This window comes from Vulpes lagopus, chromosome 10 (assembly GCF_018345385.1).
Source record: "Vulpes lagopus strain Blue_001 chromosome 10, ASM1834538v1, whole genome shotgun sequence".
Taxonomy (NCBI): Eukaryota; Metazoa; Chordata; class Mammalia; order Carnivora; family Canidae; genus Vulpes; species Vulpes lagopus.
The window spans coordinates 59374414-59390867 of record NC_054833.1 but is presented as its reverse complement, the minus strand read 5'-3'; the positions used below and the strand labels follow the sequence as shown (position 1 = coordinate 59390867).

The following is a 16454-nucleotide window of genomic DNA, read 5'->3' as shown; positions in this document are numbered from 1 at the left end:
CCTCTGCTCTGACTCCCAGGGCCTGGCTGCTGGGGCCTGGGCTCCCCTCTGCTGCTCCTGGACTCCCACTGCCTCATGTGCTGCATCTAGTCTTTCCTTCTGGTTCAGTCTCTGCCAACTGAACATAGCTGCACCCTAGAAGCCGTGTTTATTTTCCTGCTCTGCTCAGGATGTAGTACAGGGTACAAAGAAGTTACATAGTCCCTAAAATCACACACCCAGACAGTGGCAGAGCCCAGTTTTAAAGTCCATATCTGGGGGCACCTGGGTGGCTCAGTGACCGAGCAGCTGCCTTCGGCTCCAGGCGTGATTCCGGGGTCCTGGGATCCAGTCCCGTATCAGGCTCCCCGCAGGGACCCTGCTTCTCCCTCTGCCTATGTCTCTGCCTCTCTCTGTCTGTGTCTCTCATGAATAAATAAATAAAATCTTTAAAAAGCAAAAAAAGAATTTCCTTTTTACATCCCCTGGTTTCTCTCCCTTCTCTCTGCCGATCCCATCCTTCCTATGGCCCACGAAGTCCACGGTGTCCCAGCCACACCTTCCTTATCCACTTCTCTCATGCTAATTCAAGCCACCATCCTCTGGCTTGGGTCGTGGCAACAGCCTCCTAACTGTTCTTCCTGCTTCTATTCCTGGCCCATTCTCCACATGAGAAGTTCGGGTACTTTAGGAATAAAATCCAAACTCATTCCATGGCAAGGTCTGATTTTCAATCCTGGTTACACTCCTCAGAATCACCTGGAGGGTTTACGAAGGAAATAGAACTCTCAGACCTCAGTCTGAGAAATGCAGATATAATTTGCCTAGGTTGAGACCCAGACATCCATCTGTTTTAAAACTCAGAGTTTGGGGTGCCTGGGTGGCTCAGAAAGTTAAAGGGTCTGCCTTTGGCTCAGGTCATGATCCCAGGATTCTGAGATTGAGTTGGGGTCTCTGCTCAGCAGAGAGCCTGCTTCTCCTCCCTCTGCTACTCTCCGCTCCTTGTACTCTCTCACATTCTGTCAAATAAATAAAATGTAAAAATAAAACTGAGTTAAAAATCCCTGCCTAGGGGATCCCTGGGTGGCACAGCGGTTTAGCGCCTGCCTTTGGCCCAGGGTGTGATCCTGGAGTCCTGGGATTGAGTCCCACGTCAGGCTCCCTGCATGGAGCCTTATTTTCCCTCTGCCAGTGTCTCTGCCTCTGTGTGTGTGTGTCTATCATGAATAAATAAATAATCTTTAGAAAAAAAATCCCTGCCTGACTTGGGGCTCATCTCCCAACTGTTCTTCCCCTTCGATCACTAAAGCGCTGGGCTCCTTGCTGTTCCTTGAATATTGCCAAATTTATTTCCACCTCCAGGCCTTGGCACTGGCTCTTCTCTCTGTCTAGAATGGCACCCACAGCCTACGTTAAGCAATGGGAAGAATCAAGAGATCTGTGTCATGACATTTTGTCAGTGACAAAGGCAAAGAGGCATCATCTCCTTACTCATAAAAATTCCACATATTCTAGCAAGAGCCACCCCCTTAATTAGATAATGTGACAATATGACAATTCCATATCCCACATAAACCCTACATTCCACCCCACATCCCACACAGCCAACATCCTACTTGACCAACCTACAAAGAACACAAGGGCTCGTGTCCTGGGCATGGGGGAAAACTGTCCTTGTTGACATTCTTTTAAGTAAAGATACTATGCTGGGTCCAGCTGACTGGAACATTTGTTCACTTTGGGTGCTTAATGATTACCTTATCTTTCCACTGATGGGACGATGGCAGGAAAGCCACCATTCTTCTTCCTGGGGTGGGGGTGGGGGCTCTAGTTGTATCCTCCTGGTAGGTTGGCCAATATTTTGTTCTTCTTTTCTTTTAAGGTTTTATTTATTTATTCATGAGAGACACACAGAGAAAGGCAGAGACACAGGCAGAGGGAGAAGCAGGCTCCCTGTGGGGAGCCGGTTGCGAGACTCTATCCTAGGACCTTGGGATCACAGGACTCCAGGATCATGACCTGAGCCAAAGGCAGACACTCAACCACTGAGCCACTCAGGTGCTCCAATAGTTTGCTCTTCAATGCCTGTCTAGATTTCTGTGGGTGGTGTAGATGCTGGCAAGACTGGCGAGTGGTGGTTGGCTCCCCTCATTGTAGCCTGATAGGCAGCGGGCAGATCTGCGGAAGAAGAAGCTTTAGCTGCTGGCTAGCACCCCTGAGTCCTACTCTTTCCTCCACTGTTCTATAGCCATGTGACGTCGGCCAAGTGGTTTAACCTTTTTGAGCCTGTAAGATGGAAATAACAATCCTACCCTGCCTATAACATAGTCTGTTTTCAAGTGCAGTCGTGTGTGTGTTATAAATAGCATTTAAAAATCTAGCTTCCATTAGAAGGAAAGCACAGGAAAACATCCACAAAATGAAAAGGCAACTTACTGAATGGGAGAAAATATTGGCAAGTCATATTTGATATCTGATAAGGATATCCAAAATATTTAACTCAGGAGAAAAAAATATGTATATGATTTTAAGTGGGCAGAAAATCTGAACAAGTATTTTTCCAAATAAGATATACAAATGGGGCACCTGGGTGGCTCAGTCAGTTAAGTGTCTACCTTTGGCTCAGGTCATGATCCCGGAGTCTTGAGATGGATCCCCACATTGGGCTCCCTGTTCAGCAGGGAGCCTACTTCTCTCTCTGCCTGCTGCTCTCCCTGCTTGTGCTCTCACTCACTCGCTCTCTCTGTCAAATAAATAAAATCTTAAACACACACACACACACAAATGGTCAAGAAGTACATGAAGAGTATGCTCGGCAGCAGCACTGATCTTCAGGGAAATGCAAATCAAAACCACAAGGAGAGGGGATCCCTGGGTGGTGCAGCGGTTTGGCGCCTGCCTTTGGCCCAGGGCGCGATCCTGGAGACCCGGGATCGAATCCCATGTCGGGCTCCCGGTGCATGGAGCCTGCTTCTCCCTCTGCCTGTGTCTCTGCCTCTCTCTCTCTCTCTCTCTGTGTGACTATCATAAATAAAAAAAAAAAAAAAAACCACAAGGAGATCACCTCACACCTGTTAAAATGGCTGTTATCAAAAAGACAAGAAGTAAGGGCACCTGGCTGGCTCAGTGGGTGGAGGATACAACTTTTGATCTTGGGGTTGTAGGTTGAAGCCCCTTGTACAGTTTATTTGAAAATAAAATCTAAAAGAGAGAGAGAGAGAGACAAGAAATACAAACTGTTGGTGAGGATGTGGAGAAAAAGAAGTACTGGTGTACTGTTGGTAGGAATGTAAATTTGTGTAGCCAGTGTGAAAAGTAGTATGGAGAGTCCCCCAAAATGTAAAGATAAAACTACCATAGAATCCAGTGATTCCAAAGAAAACAAAATACTAACTTGAAAATATACATGCATCCCTGTGTTCATTGCAGCATTATTTACAACAGCCAAAATGTGAAAGCAATCGAGTGTCTATCAATGGATGAACAAATAAAGAAGATATGATACACACACACACACACACACATACACACATACACACACACACACAGTGGAGTATTATCTGGCCATTAAAAAGAATGAAATCTTGCCTTTTGCAACAACATGGATGGACCTGGAGGGCATTGTGCTAAGTTAAGTCAGGCAGAGAAAGGCAAATACCATATCTGGAACCTAAAAACAAGGAAGCAAACAACAAATCAACAAGAAAACCCAAAAGCCCAGAGATACAAAGAACAGACAGGGACAGGGAGTAGGGGGTGGGAGAAATTGGTGAAGAGGGTCAAAAGATAAAAAAATATGTATTTATGTTTATAAATATGCTATTATAAATGAATATTTATAAATAAGTATAAACATATAGTCTTATTCTAGAAAGGGTTTTAAGTAGTTTACAAGATACGTGAAACAGAAAATAATAGAAAAGTGGAGACACACTCCCCGAAGAACATATACAGATGGCAAATAAGCATGTGAAAGGATATTCAACCTCATTAGTTATTAGGGAACACAAATTAAAACCATGCTGACTGGGGATCCCTGGGTGGCGCAGCAGTTTGGCGCCTGCCTTTGGCCCAGGGTGTGATCCTGGAGGCCCGGGATCGAATCCCGCGTCAGGCTCCCGGTGCATGGAGCCTGCTTCTCCTTCTGTCTGTGTCTCTGCCCTCTCTCTCTCTCTCTCTCTCTCTCTGTGTGACTGTCATAAATCAATTAAAAAAAAGAAAACAAAAAACCATGCTGAGAACAATGGCTGAAAGACGGAAGACAGGACCTAAAGAGTTTTCAGGTTTTCCAAAGGAACGGAAAATGGAATTCCCAACCAGGAGACAAATTCCCACACATGATCTGTAATTCCAAAGAAGTAGCTTTCTAAATTTGGAATAGATTGAAAAGACAGAGGGTGGAGAAGCCCCCTGGAGAAATTCATGTTCTCCCAGGGACCCTATACCTACCTACTGAGTTTTGCAGCCTTATAAACCTTTTTTGGTCTGGTCTTTGGCAAGATTCTTTCTTACTGAATTTATTTATTCATTCATTCATTCATTCATTCATTCATTCATTCATTCGAGACACACAGAGAGAGGCAGAGACACCGGCAGAGGGAGAAGCAGGCTCCCTGTGGGGAGCCCGATGTGGGACTCAATCCCAGGTCTCCAGGATCAGGCCCTGGGCTGAAGGCGGCGCTAAACTGCTGAGCCATCCGGGCTGCCCCCCAGGTGCCCCTCTTACTGAATTTATATATTGTGCTCCTCAACTGATCATGGGAATGAACGAGTCTAATAGTGGGAAGAGCCGAGCTAGTGTCACACACTGTCTCCTTGTGATGTGACTTGGACATAATGGGGGTGGTATTGATCTCACTGACTAATCTACTGATTTCTAATGCCACATGAAGCTGGTTCCTGAGATGGCTAGATGTGCGGCAGTCCTTCTGTGCCCATGGGGACAGCTGAGGTCAGGAAGATGGGTAGCAAACTGTCTCAAAGCGCAGGGTGAGAAATTTTCTCCAGGCTACCTGGGTGGGGAACTGGCCAGTTGGGACTATCAGTGGACACTCTGAAAGATGTTCCACCCCCAAAGCAGCAGCCAATGGTATATATCTGTGGAGAATGTCACATGGTAAAATGGAATAAAATCCAGGGATCTAATCAGATGGATGCAGATGTAGAGAGTGTGGATAGAGAATAATGTACAAGAGAAGGACAAAAAGATTGGTGATTTGGGGTGCCTCAGCTAGTTAAGCATCCAACTCTTTTTTTTTTTTATGATAGTCACAGAGAGAGAGAGAGGCAGAGACATAGGCAGAAGGGAGAAGCAGGCTCCATGCACCAGGAGCCCGACGTGGGATTTGATCCCGGGTCTCCAAGATTGCGCCCCGGGCCAAAGGCAGGCGCTAAGCCACTGCACCACCCAGGGATCCCCCAAGCATCTAACTCTTGATTTCGGCTCAGGTCATGATCTCAGGGTCCTGGGATGGAGTCCCATGTGGTGCTCCATAATCCACAAGGAATCTGTTGGAGATTCTCTCCCTCCCTAACTGCCCCTCTTCCTGCTCATGTGCTCATTTTTTCTGTGTGTGTGTAAAATAACAAATCAATCAATCTTTAAAAAAAAGATTGGTGGTTTTGATGCTTGAAGAAACACAGAAGTCAGAGCATCATCTTTGTATTTGGAGTTGCTGTTAATGTGGGATAGCTTCTGATTACTGTGCTTATCTTTATGAATGCAACTACATACACATGGTTTCATTTTTTTTACATGACTTCATTTTAAAATAAAAAAAAAAAGACAGATCGGCAGAATGAGAGTGGTTGATAGAGCATAAAGATGGAAAGAACCAGGGGCCTCCGTGATTTTGTTGAGCTACTGAATTTATCAACCTTGGAGTCCTCGGAAGCCTTCCTGCCATATAGGTCTTCTGGCTAATTTACTTGTAAGGTCAAGAAATATTAACAGTCTGTCACATCCTTGGTCAATATTTTTTTCTCCCTCTCTGCAATTTGTCATTTAACATAGCTTATAGAGGAGTGGTTTTCCTGTGTTGGTATTCTCCAGTATTATATTGTCAAGTCTGTCATCTGTCTCCTCTGTGGCATCTGATTTTTGGTTTTACTTTAAAAAAGACTTCCCCGGGGGGTGGGGGTGAATGGGTGACGGGCACTGAGGGGGGCACTTGAGGGGATGAGCACCGGGTGTTATTCTGTATGTTGGCAAAGTGAACACCAATAAAAAATAAATTTATTATAAAAAAATAAAAAATAAAAAAATAAAGACTTCCCCACCTTAAAGCTTATAAAAAATAAAACAAACATGTACTTCTGTTTCCTTTCATTATTGTCTGTTTTTCATTTAAAAATGTGATCAAGGGATCCCTGGGTGGCGCAGCGGCTTGGCGCCTGTCTTTGGCCCAGGTCGCCATCCTGGAGATCCGGGATCGAATCCTACATCGGGCTCCCGGTGCATGGAGCCTCCTTCTCCCTCTGCCTGTGTGTCTGCGCCTCTCTCTCTCTCTCTCTCTGTGACTATCATAAAAAAATAAAAATGTGATCAAGGGCGGCCCGGGTGGCTCAGGTCCGGATTGAGTCCCACGTTGGGCTCCCTACATGGAGCCTGCTTCTCCCTCTGCCTCTGTCTCTGCCTCTCTCTGTGTGTGTCTCTCATGAACAAATAAAATCTTTTTTTAAAAATGTGATCAAAATTATTTTTTGTAACATAAGGGATGAAATCATTGTTTTTTTTTTTTTTTTCCATTTTTGTTTTGGTTCAAATCACTGGTCTCTTTTACTTGCACTATTTATATAAATTGATCCCAAATGCCCCACTTTCTTCATATACCAAATTTCCACATGCGGGCATGGCATGGTTGGCAACCAAAAAAATAAGTGTATTCATGGAGTAGTGGGGAAAACATGGGCCTTTAAAAATACATTTGTCTAGGGGCACCTGAGTGGCTCTTGATTTCGGCAACTTGATTTCGGCTCAAGTCATGATCCCAGGGTTGGGAGACTGAGCCCCAAGTCAGGCTCCTTGCTGTGCATTGAAACCGCTTGAGGTTATCTCTCTTTTTCTCTCTCTCTCCCTCAGCCTCTCCCCTCTCAACCCCCTGCTCATTCTCTCTTTCTAAAAAATAAAATAAAATAAAATAAAATAAAATAAAATAAAATAAAATAAAAACATGTGTGTCTAAGTAAATAAATATGAAAAGACATTTATCCCTAATTGCAACAAAACCTATCCTTCTCTATCTCCATGCACTGTGTAGTACAGGCCTCTTTGACCCAAATCAGCTTTTATAAAGTCCTAAAAAAGAGTATTCCAAGGCCTCATGAACGGAGTGTGCTCATGAGTGAAAACATGAGTCCATCAGGCCACCAGCAGTGACCCCATGGCCACCGACACTGATAGGCAAACAGGAGAAATGAGCCCCTTCTGGGGTGGGCTCCCAATTCCCCTGCTGCTCATGGTGCAAGAGGTTGCAAACTATCTGTGGAAAATCCAGGAGGTAAATCATGAAGTCTCTGCGGGCCATCTGGCTTCTGTTGAAACTACTCAGCTTTGCCATTATAGCATAAAAGCAACCAGAGACAGTTCACAAATGAGCAAACATGGCTGTATTCCAGTAAAACTTATGGACACTGAATTGTGAATTTCATATAATTACATGAATTTTCATATCCTTTATTTTTCAACCATTTATTTTATTTTTCTTAAAGATTTTATTTATTCATGAGAGACACAGAGAGACAGTCAGAGGGAGAAGCAGGGTCCTTGCAGTTAGCCTGATGTGGGACTCGAGCCTAGGACTCTGGGATCATACCCTGAGCCAAAGGCAGACGCTCAACCACTGAGCCACCCAGCCGTCTCTAGTTTTCAACCATTTAAACATGTGAAAAACATCTTCAGCTCTCAAGCCATATAACAATAGTAGAAAGCGGATCTGGCCCATGGGCCGTACTTGGAGGACCCCTAATGTAGGACACACTCTGGTTGCTTCCATAGCTACCCCCCCCCCCCCAGGCTCCACACCATGTTACAGCTACTTGGGTGTCGAGGGAACTGACCCACCTCTAGCTCCAGGAAGAGCATAATTGTTTTAGCCTGATAAGTTGGGTCTTGTCACCTTGCTGGAGTAATTACTGCTGGATACTCAGTTCTAAGCCCGTCAGACATGGCATTACCCTGGCCAATGTGACCAGATTGCACATGTGATCCAGTTTAGGTCAACAAGATGGAAAAAGAAATTAACTTCCCAGACTCTAGAAATAGAAGTGTGAGACATAAATGTCTGTTGTTTAAGACACCCAGTTTATGGTATTTTGTTATAGCAGCTCAGGGAGACTGAATACAACCCCCCAAGATGAGAAAAAACATAGCCATTTTGCCACCCTGAGGAAGCACACTTGGGATACAGCTGCCCCCAAAGAAGGAAATCAGGTCCTTCGTGACAGCCCTTGAGCACTGGATCCAAGCTTCTCTGAACACACTCTGCCTTGAGATTGTTATTGCATGACACAACACACTGCCCTTGTTTTATTTTATTTTTTAAAATATTTTATTTATTTATTCATGATACAGAGAGACAGAGGCAGAGACACAGGCAGAAGGAGAAGCAGGCTCCCTATAGGGAGCCCGATATGGGACTGGATCCCAGGACCCTGGGATCAGGCCCTGAGCCAAAGGCAGATGCTCAACCGCTAAGCCACCCAGGAGCCCCAGTACCCTTGTTTTAATGTTGTTGTTGGTTTGACTCCTGTTTTGTATTACTTGCTAAATAAAGAGCCTCTGCCTGCTGGGAAGTAAAGGGAAGACAAGGGGGAGGAGAGAAGCTTAGAGCAGCCCACTGCCCTCATAGTTTATTAGTCAGGACTCCGGGTGCAAGTGACAGAAACACATCTTGAACTATTCAGGTCACAAAGAGGAAGTCAATGCTTTCCGTCATTTACTTACTGTATATTTAGGAAATGCCTACGATATGCTAGGCTCCGTTCTCAGCACTGGGGATACAGATCCAAACAGACCAAAAGCAAAAATCAAAAACCCTTTACCCTCAGGGAGCTTACATGAGCAAGCAAGCACAGCTGTAGTACGTTACATGGCAGTAAGTGCTATGAACCAAAGGAAAATAAGGGACATGGGGAATTGCTGGGGAAGCTGGCTACAATTTTTACACAGGTTGTCAGGGGAGGCCTCACTGAAAAGGTGATATTTGAAATAAGGAACTGAAATTGAAATTTTCCCTGGTAGACTTAGCCTTAAAAAAAAAAAAAAAAAAAAAGCAAGAACAAGTGTAAATTCCTGGGGCTGAGGAACAATAGTGTGACTCCAGCAAGACCCGCCAAGGGAAAAGAAGGAAGAGATGGGCCCAGACTGGCACCAGGGCTCTGCTCCTCGTGCACAGCCATTCATTTATTGCATATTTTATCTCGTGGCAAAAATCACACACCATCATCCTCCAAGGTGAGAGACCCTCCCACCTGCAGGGGGCCGGAGACAGAGGACAGAGTTGCAAAAGCACAGGGAAGCCTTTAAGCCTGCTTGGTCGTCCATCGTGAGACTCTCTGGACCCAACCATCCGAGCTCTGCTGAGGATCCCCGCTGCATCCCTCCTGATGGACTGAGTGTGCTTCAATCCCCACGGCCCAACCAGGAGAGACTCGTTTCATCCCCACCAACTCTCTAGGAGCCGCATCTCTGGTGCCCGCGGGGTGTGTTTGCTAAGCAACAACTGTGGGCGTGACAGCTGTGGATGCAGAGTTTGAGCCCCGCCCCCGGAAGGAGGACTCGTGTATTTCAGGGACTTCCTCTTTAAGACTTGCCCCGCCTCCTCCCGAAAGGGCGGAGCGAAGGCGGCGGCTGTCCCCTCCTTCGCCCCGCCCCGCCGGTCCTCACGTGGGTTCGGCTGCTCAATAACAGCCCTTCTTCCGGGACTTCCTGGTCGCCACGACCAATCAGCGTGTTCTTCCTGTCCTGACCATTGTCAGCCGGCTGCCAATCGCGCGCCTCGACCAACGCCCCTTAAAGGCGCCGCCGACGCCGCGCGAGCCGGGGCGAATCAGTTCCTAGGTGCCTGCCCCCAGCTGCGGCATGGAGTCGTCCCGGGGGCGGCCTGGGCCCGAGGCGGACCTTCCGGCTCCTGGGGAACAGCAAGCCGCGCTATGGGGCGGCGGGCCGGGCCGAGCGCCCTCGGAGCCGCCCTCAGGCCTCCCGCCGTCCGCGCAGGGAGAGGCCGAGAACGTTGGGGGCGCGCGCCGCCACCCCGCGGCGTCCCCGAAGACGCCGAGCCGCGGCGCCGTCCACCGGGCCGAGCGGGAGGCTCGGGACCACGACGAGTCCGGCCGCAGAGGGACGCCGTCCGCACCAGGGAGCCGCGCCGGGGAGGCTTGCGAGGACCCCGAGCCGCCGGAGGCCGAGCCTGCGTCCGAGAGGGGCTGCCGTCGAGGGAGCGCGGGAGGCGGCGGGATGGAGGCTGAGCCGCGGGAGGGAGACGAGGAGGAGGAGGAGGCGGCGGCGGCCGGCAGGGCTGGTCGCTCGTTCTCCAGCCGCCTTCAGGACAGCCGCAGCCTGGACGGGCTGAGCGGGGCGTGCGGCGGTGGCGGCGGCGGAGGCGCGGGGTCCGCGGGGGGTGCGGAGCCCGGCGCGGGCAGCGGCCGCCGCGCCACCATCTCCAGCCCCCTGGAGCTCGAGGGCACCGTGAGCCGCCATGGCGACCTCACCCACTTCGTGGCCAACAACCTGCAACTCAAGATTCGTCTGAGCGGCACCCCGCAACCGCCGCCCCCCGCCCCAGCGCTGCCCTGTGCGGCGCCCGCGCCCGCCCCGGCCATCCCCCCCATCGACCCCGACGTGCTGCGGGACCTGGAGCGGCTGAGTCGGGAGCTGGGCGGCAGGGTGGACCGTCTGCTGCGCGGGCTGGGCGGCGCGGTGCAGGAGCTGACGGCGCTAAGCGTGGGCTGCATCCAGACCTACCGCGATGCCGTGGACTCCCTAGGCGAAGCGGTGGACATGAGCATCAAGGGCATGTACACCCTGCTGGCGCGCTGCGAAGAGCTGGAGCGGGCTTTGCAGCCCGTGCAGGGGCTGGCGCGCCAAGTCCGGGATATCCGACGCACCCTGGAGGTGTTGGAGGCCCTGTGCAAGTGACCTGGAGGGCAGGAGAGGCTGGCCAAGCCGGGCCGGCAGGATCCTGAGGCCTCTTTAAGGAGCCCTGGTGGGAACTGCCCGCAGAGGGGAGGCCTGTGTTTTGGAGGCTCTTGCGGATGCATTTAGCAGGCCTGCCACCACTCGCTGGGCCTTATTCAGGTGTATATGGGGAAGTTCTAAAGCCTCTCCGGGTAGGAGGGAATGATGCTCTGCTTCTATTAAGTTGGCCATCTGTAGCAACCCTGTTCTCAACTCTCTTCTCCAGCTAGAGCGCCGTCCCTGGAACCCAGGGCTTTAGGTCTCAGCTTGGGGACATGCCTGCCATGTGTGGTCAAGAAAGGAGAAGAGGCCCTAGCCCCCACTGTGGCCACCCTGACTCCAGTGGCCATATCTCAGGTGCCAGGGGCTGTGGGAGCTTGAGTGCCCCTTGGCCACACACCATGCGGAGAAGGATGCACACCTTCAGATGGATAACCCCCTGCTTCTGCCCTCTGGCCCTGGACGATCCCCCTTCCCCAGTCGGAACCGGGTCAAGCTGGAAGGAGTGCATCGATGGCACAGGGGGTGAGGTGGGAAGGGTCTCACTGCTCTCAGGGTTCAGGCAGACTTGTTGCTGGTTTTGAAGCCCACCTGTTGTGGAGTGTTCTAATCAGTTTTGGCTTTCTGAGTTTTTGTGGAATTAAAGTGCTGCTGCTAAGGCTGAAATGTGTCTGTGTGGGGTTCCAGGGATTGGTGAGCTGAATGAGGGTGGGTCTTTTTCATGGAGCTCTCTTGGCAGATGCTGGGAGCAGGGCGGAAGGGGGTTCCAGGCATCCCCCGCAAGTGTACGGTTCCTGTTCTCAGGCAGCACTGACATGGGGCGGGAGGCTGGAGGGGGGAACACATGAGAGACACAGATAGGGTCTCAGAGATCCAGTAAAAGCAGAAACACAAGCAAGGTGTCCCGGTACCGAAAGGGAAGGGGCTGACTTCTGAGATCTTGGAGGGGACATGCAGGGGCTGGCTGAACTGGACATCTTGGCCCAGGAAGAACTGGAAACGCTGGTTGCTCCATTCCTGACCCCGTTTCCCACATTCCCCCAATCAGTGTCCTATTGGTTCCAACCTCTCCAAGCTTTCTGTCCACAGTTCACATGGTAAGTTCCAGGAGCCCCAAGCCATAGCTGGGACCATTATAGAGATCACAGAAGGAACTCCAGTTTTATTAAACCTCCCTCCTCTCCACTCAAGAGAGTACCATTTTGGACTGAGTTTCTACACTTTTCTATTTGGGATGTGAAAAGTCCTGGGATTAGGAAAGATTGCTCTGCAGACTTTCCCCAGTAACAAGAAATTAAATGGTACATAGTTAAAAAGGGAACCACTCCTGGCCCGTACGGGGATCGAACCCGCGACCTTGGCGTTATTAGCACCACGCTCTAACCAACTGAGCTAACCGGCCAGTTGGTGTTGGCATTTCAGTCTGAAGCTATATAGAATTTATATTACCCATCGGTCATGTAGAAAGAAAATCAAATATGGGCAGGGCCATTCCGAGAGACATGATAAACGACTTGAAGGCGGAATCACCGAGCGTCTCGGGAAGGAACAGGAAGCGCAGATGCCACTCTGGTGCTCGGCGGCAGATCGGGCGCAAATACGGAGGCTGACGACCAGCACCGCGGGGTCCCGGGACCCAACCACAAAGGCCAGAAATGGAAAGCGCATCCCGTAGAGGCTCCGGAGAGACAATGATGGTTCGTTCTGCGGATGCTCAAAGGCTCTCCGCAAAAGCAGTAAAGCGTGGAGGCACCGCTGGGATTCGAACCCAGGATCTCCTGTTTACTAGACAGGCGCTTTAACCAACTAAGCCACGGCGCCCACCGTAAGGTGCTCGGCCTCTTCTTTCCTTGGCCAGGTCGGCTCTACCGCAGGTGAATGGATGCCCAGATGCCCCTTGTAGCTGACCTCGGGCCGTCCCCGAAAAAGGAGCGGAAGGGGAGAAAATCACGGCCGGGGGCGACTGCAGTGTAGAGGGGTGACGCGGAAACCGAATCGGGGTAGATAAGAGGTTACAGAAGAAATTCGTGCTTGACGATGACAAAACGGGAATCCCAGCCGCGGGAACCGCACGCCGACGAGGATGGGATTCGAACCCACGCGTGCAGAGCACAATGGATTAGCAGTCCATCGCCTTAACCACTCGGCCACCTCGTCCGCCGAGCTGCGCCTTCCGCTCTCCTCTCTGGGGTCTGAACTCGTCCTCCCGCCCGCCGGGCCCGCCCACGTGGCGGAGGGCGCGCGTCCCGGGAACCCGGCCCGGCCGACGCGCCCCGCAGGGCGGCCGCCCCCTGAGTCACCTTCTCGCCCGCGCGCTCCATCCTCTCCTCCCCGGGCACCCGGAGACCCGCCCCCCGTCCGCGCGCACCGGGCTCCGACCTCGGGGCTGCCCGACGGGGCGGCTCCAGATGCGGCCCCCGGCGCGCTCCCCTTCCCGCCCCTGCGAGGTGCTGCTCCCACTGGGCGCCGGCGCTCGAGCGTCGGTGACGCGCCCGGGAGGGAAATAAATAAAAATGACGCAAGCCCTCGCGAAAAAGAGCTGACCCCGACGTGATTTGAACACGCAACCTTCTGATCTGGAGTCAGACGCGCTACCGTTGCGCCACGAGGTCGGCCGGCCGGAGGGGTGGACAGGTCTCCCCATGGCCACTTGGCAGCCGGCCGGGGTCCTCGGCGACGGGGGAGAGCCAAGGGCCTTCCCGAGCTCCTTAAGCTCCGGCGGCACGGTGGGTGCGCCGACCCGCGGGGCCCCTGCAAACCCCCCACCCTCCGGCGTCCTGCCCACGAGCTGCTGGCCCGGAGCCGTCACCGGGGGCCCCCAGAGCACACGGCCGGGGGAGCCCCCAGAGCACACGGCTCCCGCGGAGCGTGTGGGAGCGCGGCCGGAGCCCCGGGCACCTGCGGGGCGAGAGAGGAGCTCCTGCAGCTGCGCGTTCCCGGGGTCCGCGGGGCCTCCAGCCCCCATCGGCCCCGCATCGGCTTGTACCAGCCCCGCACCAGCCCCGCACCAGCCCCGCACCAGCCCCGCACCAGCCCCGCACCGGCTCCGCATCAGCCCCCGGCTCGGAGACTCTGATTTCTAAGTCCAGGGCAGAGACCCAGCCTCGGTCACTTTGTCGCTCGCTCGTTACAGCTCCGAGGAACAACTTACGTGCTGTGACAGACACAGACCCGAAGGGTGTGTTTTGATTGAGTTTTAACCAATGCCACCCACAACCCATTCAATTCGTAGGACATTTCCTCCACCCCCAGAAAGTTCTGCCCTGTCCCTTTCCAGAGGCTAACCACTGTCCTGATTTCCATCACCACAGGCGTCAGCATGTTTTGGGGTTCCCCAAGTGAGAAGGAGCCGCGGCTTGGAGAGAGGGGAACCAGAAGCTAGCAAGAGACCCCCAATGGCCTCTTGAGGAAGAGGAGGAGTGCAAGAGGCCAACCTGGAGAAAGAGGTCATGCTGTGTCTCACCCCTTCCTTCCCAGGTCAAATGTCTGCACATCCCATACAGTGGTGCTCCTAAAAGTCTTCAGGTCCTACCTCTGGATTTAGACCTCCAGCACCTGCTGGACATCTTCACTTGACCCTGTCATCCTTCCTTCCCACTCCTGGACCGTCAGCCAGTGGCTAAGCCAAGGCTGGGAGTCTTATCTTGACTTCCCTCTCCCGCCCTCCCCATTTCCAGTCACCAAATTCCCGTCAATTCCATGTTCCTTCATAATTCTCCTGCTAGCCCTAATTCCCCATCCCCACTGCCACCCCCTCACCTTCTCTTGCTGGATTATTCTAATAGACTCCTCTCTGATGGCTCTGCCTCCGGAATAGCCAAAAAGGATCATCTTTTTAAAATGCAAACTTGAAAAAATAAAAATAAAAAAAATAAAATAAAATGCAAACTTGATCCCATCGCACTGTGGCTGAAAATCAGTGCCCCATTCCCTTGGAGATTAGGTCCTAACTTATTGGCGGGGTCCCCAGGGCTACACACTTCTTAAGTGAGCCCCTGGAAGCAGGTTGTCAGTATTCACATATAGGCTTTGCTACTTACTAGTCGTGGGATTTGGGTTGGTTATGGAATCTCCCTGCGTTTCAATGTCCCCATATGGAAAATGGTAAAAACCTTAATGGGTCACTAGTAGTTTATTTACTGAGATAAAGTGTTCAGAACCTGACTGGCCACAATCAGTTATTATGGTTGTTATTAATATCTGGCCCTTGCCTGATTCTTCGGCCACTGCCTCCTCCCCTCCCAGTTAGCAACCGTGGTGACTCATTTAGAGTTCCTTAAACTCACTTTAGCCTTCCTCCTTGTCTCTTTGCCACTGTCTCTGACTCTCCTTTACCTGGATGACCCTTACATACCCCTCAAGACTCAATTCAGAAGCTTCCTCCTCCGGACTTCTCCCCACCTCTGGGGGAGGAGGCTAGCGATGTGTCTCCTCCAGGGTGACACTGAGAACACTACTTTTAATTGTCTCCCCCGCCACACTGCAAGTTACTTAGGAGAAGGAAACACGTATTCCCAGCACCCCATATAATTCTGGGAGTATAATGTGTAGTCGATAAGCATTTGTGAAATTAAGAAGGAATGGCTTTAGCGAAAGCCCTAGAGTGGACAAAAGCCTCCTTTACAGAGGAAGGAGTCATGTCTGAGTAGCTGGAGAGCATAGGAAGAGGTGGAAATTTTCGCCACAAAGGGAAGTTGGGTCAGTGAATGGAGTATCAGGGAATGTGGACTTGATCTCTAGGCTGAGAAAGGTTCTGTAGGAGGGGTGAGGTATCATCAGTCCAGGAGTCACTATCCAGAGTACTCACTTGGAGGTTTAAGACTCCATTTATCCTGCCCCAGTTTCCAAGTTTTTAGAAACCAATAGATTATTCTGTTGGGCTGCACTGCCCAATATGGTACCTGCTAGGGTGGCTATTTGATATGGGGCTTTTCAAACTAAGTTGAAATTTAAGAACTCAGTTCTGTAGTTCTGCTAGCCACATTTCAAGGGTTTGATAGCCACATGGAGTTAGCTGGCTACCACAGTGGACAGAAAACACTGTGAAAATTTTCCGTCATCATAGAAAGTTCTGTTGGACAGAGCTGATCCAGAGGCTGAAAGCTGGTGGCTTGAGGCTGTCGTATGCTGTATGCTGTCATCGAGGTTATTTTTCTTCCTTTTCATTTTTTTTCCACCATTAAGTTGGCTACTAACATTTATAATTGGAGTAACAATCTGGATTTCTGGCCTCTCTTAAAACAAAACAACAACAACAACAACAAAACTCTCAGGAATCTGGTAATGCTGGACTTCTATC

The 16454-nt window shown here is 50.9% G+C and overlaps 1 protein-coding gene and 4 non-coding genes across 5 annotated transcripts; 1 reads left to right on the top strand and 4 right to left on the bottom strand.

Annotated features, from left to right (window-relative positions):
* The first annotated feature begins 9987 nt into the window (after positions 1-9987).
* Positions 9988-11821, top strand: BORCS6 (BLOC-1 related complex subunit 6). Its single transcript, XM_041769815.1, has one exon. It carries the CDS (start codon positions 10061-10063, stop codon positions 11114-11116), a length of 1056 nt encoding a protein of 351 aa, XP_041625749.1. The 5' UTR covers positions 9988-10060; the 3' UTR covers positions 11117-11821.
* A 662-nt stretch (positions 11822-12483) lies between these two features.
* TRNAI-AAU lies at positions 12484-12557 on the bottom strand. Its single transcript has one exon. It is a non-coding gene; the product is annotated as a tRNA-Ile (tRNA).
* Positions 12558-12902: 345 nt separating this feature from the next.
* TRNAT-AGU lies at positions 12903-12976 on the bottom strand. The gene has a single exon. It is a non-coding gene; the product is annotated as a tRNA-Thr (tRNA).
* A 254-nt stretch (positions 12977-13230) lies between these two features.
* On the bottom strand, positions 13231-13312 carry TRNAS-GCU. The gene has a single exon. It is a non-coding gene; the product is annotated as a tRNA-Ser (tRNA).
* Positions 13313-13695: 383 nt separating this feature from the next.
* TRNAW-CCA lies at positions 13696-13767 on the bottom strand. Its single transcript has one exon. It is a non-coding gene; the product is annotated as a tRNA-Trp (tRNA).
* Positions 13768-16454: the final 2687 nt, after the last annotated feature.

Excerpts from the sequence above, each read along its gene's own strand:
- BORCS6 (XM_041769815.1), top strand. The coding sequence starts at position 10,061 with ATGGAGTCGTCCCGGGGGCGGCCTGGGCCCGAGGCGGACCTTCCGGCT.